This window comes from Alosa alosa, chromosome 7 (assembly GCF_017589495.1).
Source record: "Alosa alosa isolate M-15738 ecotype Scorff River chromosome 7, AALO_Geno_1.1, whole genome shotgun sequence".
NCBI classification, from domain to species: Eukaryota; Metazoa; Chordata; class Actinopteri; order Clupeiformes; family Clupeidae; genus Alosa; species Alosa alosa.
Window position 1 is genome coordinate 4,329,453 of NC_063195.1, and position 10,000 is coordinate 4,339,452.

The window sequence follows — 10,000 nt, forward strand, 5'->3', positions numbered from 1 at the left end:
ATTATTTTATTGTAAGGCCCCCATGAACGAAAGTACACAAAACTTGGCATGCATTCAGAGGGTGTCATAATGATCCTACACTTTTAATTGTGTGCAGTTTTGACCTTGTCAGCCAGAGATATTGAGATGAAAACACCCAATTTTATGCTTTTAATTTTTAACTAGGTGGCGCTATACATGAAATAAGTGGTAATGGGATGGGTTGACATGCCCCTTAAGACCAACATAAAAAAAGGTGGACCTCCTAGGCCCCACGGTTCTCGAGATATTCACAGAAAACTGTCTCCGGCCACCTACAGGCCAGTTGGTGTATAGTAACATAAATTAATTTATTGTGTGGCCCCATGAACGGAATTCCACAAAACTTGGCGTGCATACAGAGGGTGTCATAATGATCCTACACTTCCAATTTCGTGCAGTTTTGACTATGTTAGGTCACAGATACCTTCAATTACACCACCTCATTTTTACTTTTTGTGTTTAACTAGGTGGCTATACATGAAATGAGTGGTTATGGAATGCGTTGACATGGCCCCTTGAGATCAACATACAAAAAAATAATGGTCCTCCTAAACCTTACGGTTCTCGAGATATTCACAGAAAACTGTGTCTGCCCTACCCTCCTTTCGGGGTGCAGTCCAGCGGGGGCTACAGATCAAAACGAAAAACGATGGTTCCATGCTATCCATATGGGGTTACATGCCCACCAAGTTTTGTCTACCCCGGTCTTTCAGTGTCCCGGGAATCATTGACGGAAATTTGGACATGCGAAAAAAAAAAAAAAAAATCAGACTAATCGTCAGACTAATAGCTATTTTTATTTAGCCTATATCCTGTCAAAATAATCTTAGCATTCACAGCGCCAAATTAATTTTGTCTTTCACGCAGTGGAGTGACAGTGCACGGCAAGAAAGTGCATCCAAAATCACCCATTCTTCTCAGTTGAACTGCTCCCCGGTAGCCTACTCATCACACAGACATCAGAAGTATCACATCACATGAAAGAGCTTTTTTCAGCTTTTAAACAATGTTAGCTGCTAATTGCTGTGGTGAACGGTTTTGGCGGGAAAGTAAATATTATAAGGGTATATTATTTGCACCCCTGGTACAATTAGCAGTGTATGCTATTCGTACCCTGGTGCAATTGACCTGTCGCTAAGCTCCATACCACTGTTACCGCGGTGAAAACTCGGACAAATAAACCAGACTTGATTAGAAATACATTGTGGACAATGGCAGCTGGCAGTATATGAAAGCAGGCTTTGAGGACGTTTTGGTCGATAAAATATTTACTTTCCTCCAGAAGCTATCAAAAGGGACTTAATTATGCTATTATATGGAGGGGTGTATTCAAAACTTTAGAATACATACAAGGTGACAAGCAGTTGTGGCGAGTAGCCGTGCAAATCACCGTTAAAAACCACTGACGCACGCTAGCTAGCTAGCTAGTGGAAGATTGATACTAAGATATGTTAGGTTACGTTAATATTTGATGTAGTAAGAATATAGTAGTTGGTTAATGGGCATTTTCATCTTGGGATTTAACAGGGACCCTGTGCCCACGTTGTTGGCTTAGTAGCCTACATTACGTCGAGCTGTTGCAAACGCCAGAGACGCCCTGTAGGCTACTGTTGATGAAAATATACCCCCGTTTTCTAGCCTCTCGGGGTACCGGCTATCAGTATTACACGTCCCCCATGCAAAACGTTTGACCATGGTTATTCGTCTGGGTTTTTTGAGTTAATAAATTATATTCATACCCCGGTGCACACAGCAATGTGTCCTATTAGTACCCCGTCTGGTACAAATATCAATGTATGCTATTCATACCCCGGTGCACACAGCAATGTGTTGTTCTATTAATACCCCGTCTGGTACAAATACCAGTGTATGCTATGTGTACCATTTATTCTGGCATATTGATCATACAATGTAATAACTAGATGTACCGCAGAGCGGTACAAAATATGACGCCGCCCAGTCCAGCACATTTTTTCCACAAAAATAAGTCACGCTTGTCAAATTGTGTTCATTTTCTACTTTGTTCCTTTTTTGTGTGTTTGTAATTGAGTGTTTGCAGAGTGTGTGGTTGTTTTTGTGTATATGTGTTTTGTGTGTGTTTGTGTGTGTGTGTGTGTGTGTGTGTGTGTGTGTGTGTGTGTGTGTGTGTGTGTGTGTGTATGTGTGTTTATGTGTTTGTGTTGTGTGTGTCATGTGTGTCCATGTACTGTATGTGTGTGTGCATGTGTAGTGTGTGTGTGTGTGTGTTTATGTGTCTTTGTGTATGTGTGTTTTTATTTATGTGTGTGTGTGTGTGTTTTTTTTTTTTATGTGTCTTTGTGTATGTGTGTTTTTATGTGTGTGTGTGTGTGCATGTGTGTGTGTGTGTGTGTGTCTTTATGTATGTGTAGATAAATAAAGCAAATCAGGGAACCACATACTCTTTGCGATAAGTGCCATGCGATCTTTAACAACCATGGTGAGTCAGGACCTCAATTTAACATCCATGCAAAGGAAAACATCTCCTGCAGTACAGTGTCCCTGTCACTGCAATAGGACATTGGGATTGATATTTGTTTGGTGGCTTTTGGCCACAGGGAAGAATGCCACCTACTGGCCAGCCACCAACACCACTTCCAGCAGGAACCTACTCTTGCAAGGAGGTTTCTTATCCAAGTACTTACTAAGCCTGTTTAGCTTCAGTAATTCAGCAAAGTCAGGGTATCTGCTGGTCTGGCCGCTGGCTAAAAACAAAAGGTGAAAGGCATATATGATTCTAACCGTCTCACTGAATTGCATTATGCACACTCAATTCTCACTGGTATCTGCTAGACAACAAGTATGAAAACATGATTAGTTCATAAATTTCACATGTAAAATACATTTTATACAACCCCACCTCCATCTTGCCTGCTCATAATTCTGAGAAATTCTTGAATTGTGTGCATGTTCGTTTGTGTGTGTGTGTGTGTGTGTGTGTGCGTGCGTGCATGTCCTTGTGGGTGTGCCTGTGTGTGTGCATGTGCATGCATGCATACATATGTCTACTGTGTGTGTATGTGTTATATGTATGTTTACTGTGAATGTATGTGATCACTTGATTGTGTTGATTTATCGGGGCACATTGTATCCCTTAGATTTATCCATCTCTGCAATACTTTGTCTTTATTTTTTGTTGTTATGCAGACTTGCTGAATTCAAACTCTCAGAGAAGTCCTGTGGAGTTGTGGCTGCTGTTCTACAGTCACCAAACTCTCTGACAGAGCTGGACCTAAGTCACAATGACCTGGGGGATTCTGGAGTTCAGCTTCTCTCTAAGGGACTGTCTAGTCCTAACTGCAAACTGCAGACATTAAGGTTGGTGTTAGACATGTCTTTGTAAAGGATTATTATTAGGACTAGTGTGGCACATTATGGTTTGGTTGGTGTTTTATGTGTCTTAAGGCCTGTCCACACCAAGTCCAATTTTTCGGATGAAATTCACACAAAATTAAGCAGGTTAATAAACACAGTTATTCTAATTAGTCTGTACTCACTGAGGACGAAATGAAAATGAAAAAAAAAAATGCAATAATAAAAAAAAAAACATTCGAAACTGTCTCGTTTGATGTGAAATTTCGTATGCAATAGAGTTCCTGACCAATTAAATAACGGCTTTTTATAGGGTTCCGATGTCAGCGATGTCATAAGTAGAATGACAAGCAGAAAAGGCTGACACAATGTATGATATTGTATTGTATGATATTGTATATGAGATATGTCTCATTAGGCCTATATGCCAAAGTCACAAAGACTTTCCCAGGTTTTCAAGAGTGAGAACTCCACCACAGACAGCTTTCCCCACCACCTAACCATCATTTCACACAAGGATGTCGTTAGACCTATTATGGGGGGGCTGAAGCCACCCTAAGATGATCAAAAGCCCCCTAAAAATATATAGTAACTAGGTGTACCGCAGAGCTTAAAGCCTCACCTTTTAATCAAGCTATTGTATGTGTTCATAGCTATAACACAGAATATGCTGTGGCTGTACAAAAATCATCAACAATGGTCTAGATTGCTGGCACTCTAGGACAAAGCTCCCGAAAACAGCTTGGCATTCAATGAGTTAACTAGGTGGCGCTATACATGAAAATTAGTGGTTATGGAATGGGTTGACATGGCCCTTTGAGATCAACATACAAAAAAAATTGTCCTCCTAAACCCTACGGTTCTCGAGATATTCACAGAAAACTGTGTCTGCCCTACCCTCCTTTCGGGGGGTCCAGTCCAGTGGGGCTACTGATCAAAACGAAAAAAGCTTTGCTGCGCGGCGGTCATAATAATATATGCGTCCGAATTCACATCTATTCTTCTCTGCTGAATAGCTCACGGAGTACTTATCTCACATAAATCAAGATGTCAAACAAAAGAGCGGAACTGGAGCTTTCCAGTGATATTAGCGGCTAGGTGCTGTGAAAAACGGTTCACGTGAAAATTAACGTTGGGCATACATGACATTTCATCATATTTGCATTCACAGCACACAGCACTTCGTCCTTCTCCACCCATTACTGTCGGTGGTATACAGTATCTCACAAACTCAACGCATGGTAAATCATATAGGCTATCAGAATAAACAGCAGACCTTACCGAACACGACAATATGAAGCATTCTATTGTACAGTAGCCGTTCCCGTTCCTGAGTTTTGAAATTGCAGCAAATTTCTACATGGTATCCAACTTTGGGCTGAAATTCTAATGTAGCCTAATAGCAGTCCAAGCAACTGTGCTTTTGAATAGATATTTCTACCAGCATGCTTCAGGTGACATGAATGCAACAATCATGAGACACAAAGTATTTTCACTTGACATAATATATATGCATGCATGATCATCATATTTTCCCAGATATGGGTAGCCTGTTGTCTTGAAAACGATATAGCCTAGCATAATAGATATGGGTAGCCTGTTGTCTTGAAAACGATATAGCCTAGCATAATAGATATGGGTAGCCTGTTGTCTTGAAAACGAATGACCAAATGACCAAAGACCTTAGTAGTACAATTACACTGAAAATACTAAGGAAGGACTTAGTATACTGAAAGGACTAATTTGATATTTTACAGTGGGTCAAGCTTGATCTGTATGCAGTAGTCTAGGCCTAAAAACAAAAACCTCTGAGCAACAGATCAGCCAGTCCCCCGCTGAAAATGATCAGCCCAAAATTAGCTATGACTACAGGGACAAGTAGGAAGGATAATAGTGTTAACCATATGAATTAAAGTTATTTTATGTAAGAAAGAACTGTATATGACTGCAGTAACTACATGATCAACCTATATGCCTTGTTTGCTCAGAAGTGGGTGTAGTAAAGGAGCAAATCACCAAACAAAAACATGATAGCTGACCCATGCAGAAAAAAAACATGTAAACAATAGTTCAATATGCCTCTTAGTGGAATTTTGGGATACATTTCAAATGCTTTATTTCTTCCTTCCTGTTTTTGTTATCAACATTATCAACCTATCCTTGTGGAATAGTGGAATATTGGTAGCCTACTAATAAAAACTACAGGATAGTAAGAGCTGAAATGTTGCTTTATTTATCTAATTTCTACCACCACTAAAAAAGTGGGCCGGTCTTGGGCGTGAAACTCCCAGGCTGAAAAGTGGCCCCACTCCGACCCTGGTGGGTACTATTAATTGAAATCCCTAATCCCTAACTTTTCATTTCAGTTCATGAAATGTGGGGTGATGACAGCAACCCCCCTGCCACTGGCAAGATAGGCGTACAATATCAGTCCCCGCACACTGTTGTTATAATTAGCAATATAATCAGCATGGTGACATGGTGTCCCTGTTAATATAAATTCATTGAAGCCCTTTTAAGGTGTGATGATTTTTTTTTCGGCGGGCTCTATAGAATGGAATCTCACTGCAACAATGAACAGAGAACTTCTCGATGCACATGATGTGCATGAAAAGAAAAATTATGTTCATTCACAGAAATGGAATGTGCATCATGTTAGTTTAGAATAGGCTATTTAGGCATTTGAACCCAGGATGCAGTGCAGCCTGCCATAGTTTTATAGGCTATGCTGACAAGTGCTGCAGATCAGTCTCTAAGGCTATGCCCTCTTAGCAGACTTTTAACATATCATAGCCTGTGCATGTGTTATGTAACTGAGTTGATGTATGTTTTAAGTAATGGGATAAATATTATTTATGTATGGATTTCTATGCAACGTCACAAAAACATGCGTGCGCAACAATGCTCTCCATGAAAAGAATAAAATGAGTTTTTGTGCTGAAAACTGCACCAATTCAAAATCACCATGGTTAGATTGTTCAATATGTTCAATATCCCTAACGGAATGCATGTCTTCGCCAAAAATGACAAAATACGAGGTTATATTAATAATGCAAATGAACGGCAAACTCTGAAATATAGTCTGAAATGAGATGTTATTATCATTGAGACAACAGGGGTATACAAAAAAATCTGATTGTAGCTTACAGCAGCCGACTATTTAGGTTAAGTTTATAACGTTGTGGACGGCCACCAAGCGTCTTCTGCCCCACCCTGCTTGCGCGCATCTAGTTTTGTTGGTAAACGGGAAACCCGTGGGGTTTGGGTGACGTCGCACTCGCAGTCAGTTGCCTAACAACCGACAGTTGGAAAACAGAGAAGACATGAAGCTACACGGTTTTGACAGTGGGATGAAAAAGTTACTAAAAAGGCTACAAGCTGTCCATGTCATCTTCTGTAGTTCAGTCTACTGTATTATTTTTTAAATTTTACTATATTAGTATATTGATGTAACAGTCGCCAGATGAATTTCGTTCCGCCTAGCTCGAGCGAAATTCATCTGGGAGGTCGTCCATTTTAAAAATTGTCCGTTAGGAAACTATTTTCTATGTATGAGTCTGTTTAGTGCTGTCAAACATTAGCTAGGTTAGCAGTAGTAGCTGGATGTGGCACTTGTTTGTTGTCATTGATCCATTTGGTGAAGACTGTCCGTTAAGTGCTAGTGCTAACTAGATCACAAACCGATACAGGTTTTCAACATGTCTACATTAACCTTTGATCTATAACACGGACATATCTTATAACATATATTCGCTACATTTGTTTAAACACTTCCCCACATCATTTAGGGCAAAGGTCAAACCCTCCCCGGTGCCATTTTGAGAAATCTTCGGTGTGAAGTAGGGTCTAGACATGGAGTATTAACACATTCCGGTACAAACGTCCTGGGAGCTGTTTACTATTGATCGGGAAGGACAGAGAAGAGGGAGTCTGCCATAGTGAGACTAAGTTAACGTTAACGTTACAACTTGGTGGACGTTGGAAAAGCCTCGAGTGGAAACCGTTAGCCTGGAAGCTCATCGCACGCGCAGCCAACCTTCCCAACTCCACAGCGATTCTCAGGGCAACGGTCGCCTCGCGTCATCCCTGCCCACCAGTGACCAGTCTCCGCTGCTGGCCCTGCTAAGAGGTGTGTTGTGTTTGTGTGTCGCCTAAAAGGTACTGTAGCTTACGGTTTGTTTTACACATGATTAGCGACCTAGTGGAACAGACTATACCTACCAAGTAGACTAGTTAACACGGAGGATTTTCTTGAAAGACACTCGTTTGAACGGCCATCACGATCGGAAAGTCTGTTTGTCTCCATGGACTGAACTAATACATTGATGGACTTTTGTCACAGCAAAGGGTGTGTGTATGGATGGGATGGATGAGTGACCAGACCTGATGGGCTAACCCCCCCCTCTTTCTTTCTCTCTCAGGCTCAGCAAGTGTGGTGTGTCAGATGAAGGTTATGTTTGTCTGGCTCTGGCTCTAATGATAAACCCCTCCTGTGTGAAGGAGCTGTACGTGAACAACAATCATTCTGGAGGATCAGCACAGAAGCTGTTATCTGCTACACTGGAGGATCCTCACCGCAAAGTTGAAACACTTCAGTATGTAGTATGTCTAGAGAACTAGAAACATCAAGATGTAGTCTGGATTTATTTATTTATTTATTTTTGTGTTTATTTATTTAAACATACTTACATTTACATACATGAGGATACATAGAATTGCATCCCTATTGTGTAATCTCCACACAGAACAGAACATTTGATTTACAGACTTGAGCAAAAAACTCTTTGTTCAAAAACTTTTGAATAACAAAATACATTTCCTACTGTAGTGTCTCCATACAGAACAACAGTACATTTGATTGGCAGATACCATAGTCAAGGAAAAGCGGAAACCCAGGCTTCTAATGTAATTCTAGTGTTGTTTACAAGTGTGGCTACAGTATGTGTCCTGTTACTGTTACTGCAGAAGGACTCTGTAGTCCTCACTACAGGCAACAAATGAATCATGAATCAATCAATAATCAGCTAATCTAAATGCAGCATCAACTGTTTACACTGGTACCATTTTCTGTGCATTTCACTACATTTAGTCGATTTGATTCAAAGTAACCTTGCATAGTGATATGTTGAGTTCTGTCATAATTCTGTCAAATGTTGTTGCAGATTTGCTGACTGTAAACTCTCAGATAAATCCTGTGAGATTGTTGCTTCAGTTCTACAATCAGCAAACTCCCTACTACAGCTGGACTTGAGTGACAATGACCTGGGGGATTCTGGAGTTCAGCTTCTCTCAAAAGGACTGTCCAGTTTTAACTGCAAAATACACACATTAAGGTGGGTATACATTTTATTATCATCTTAGATTTCCTGATTAGGGAGAAAAACCATGACAATATAACATCAATTGGGCAGAACCAAAAAGTAGCATTGAACATGCTGAACCTTATTGCTTATGCTTAGAGTTTCAAAATCTGTTTCTGGATTGGTCTAGTCCGTGACCCATTATGTTACAATAAAGTAATATGGCACGAGTGAGAGTGGCATCGGTAGCAGATATCACCATGGCTGTTATTTGCAATTAGGCACGAGGCCAGAGGCCAAGTACAGTGTGTTTTACATGGTGCCTGCACATTTATTTAGAGCACTGGAGCAGTTCTGTAGTCTATTGATATGTTCTATCATTTTTAGAACTATTAATAATAATGCCTATTCTTAAAGTCCACTGGCCAACAATGTCATTTAGGTGCTGAATAGATATAGTGCTGATAGGAAGTTTTTTCAGTTACATTTTGACAACTGTAAAAACAAATGTGTCTAAGGAGGAGTGTGTACTAATTCAATAGATATCTCCTCCACACTTCACATCACAGTCATCATATTTAATTTACTATAGTCTCTCTCTCTCTCTCTCTCTCTCTCTCTCTCTCAGGCTCTCTGATTGTCTCATCTCAGAGAAGGGTTGTGGTTTTCTTGCTTCAGCTCTGTCTTCAAACCCCTCCCATTTAAAACTGCTTGATCTCAGCTACAATTATCCTGGAGAATCAGGACTGAAGTTGTTATCTGCTAGACTGGAGGATCCTGTCTGTAAACTGGAGATACTGAAGTATGTTCAGAAAGAACCCCCATTGTTGCACATTTAAACATTCAGCACGTTTTCATGCCAGGAATAAACCGTTTTGAATCAGTCTATTGCCCAAATTCCATTTATGTCAATATTCCGTTTAACCTGTTTACAAGCAAGTAGAATGTCACATTTTGAGCATATTGCTGATTACAAAGCAATCGACATTATTCCAAATAAGTCAGTGACGCAGCCTAATAGGCTCCCAACGTCCTGACGTAAATCTCCACTGGTGGAATTCCCTCTTTTGGCTGTATAATACAACGGCTTCAGGGTCTTCCACCTATATTTCACTTGTTCAAGCGTACATCGATAGCCATCCTCATCAAGTTTTTAACAAAACGTTTTAAAAACATCACTATTACGACATTTTCTCCCGTCAATGAACTCCATGACGTGCATGATTGCAAGACATAAGTTTGTCTACTCGTCTATCCAAAAGTGTGTGCGTTGTTTTGCCATGATTAGGAAAGTGCGTGAGAGACAGTTGGTTCATGTTATCCTAATTCTGTGGGAACTGAGCATGCGC

The 10,000-nt window shown here is 40.3% G+C and overlaps 1 protein-coding gene across 1 annotated transcript in view; it reads left to right on the forward strand.

Moving 5' to 3' along the window:
- The window catches only part of LOC125297247 (NACHT, LRR and PYD domains-containing protein 12-like), a gene marked incomplete in the record, with an annotated part of 868,465 nt that overhangs the window by 810,693 nt on the left and 47,772 nt on the right, over window positions 1–10,000 (forward strand). Inside the window, 3 exon segments of the mRNA XM_048247478.1 lie at window positions 3,215–3,357; window positions 7,773–7,946; window positions 8,514–8,684. Of these exon segments, the coding sequence (XP_048103435.1) occupies window positions 3,215–3,357; window positions 7,773–7,946; window positions 8,514–8,684 (488 nt within the window).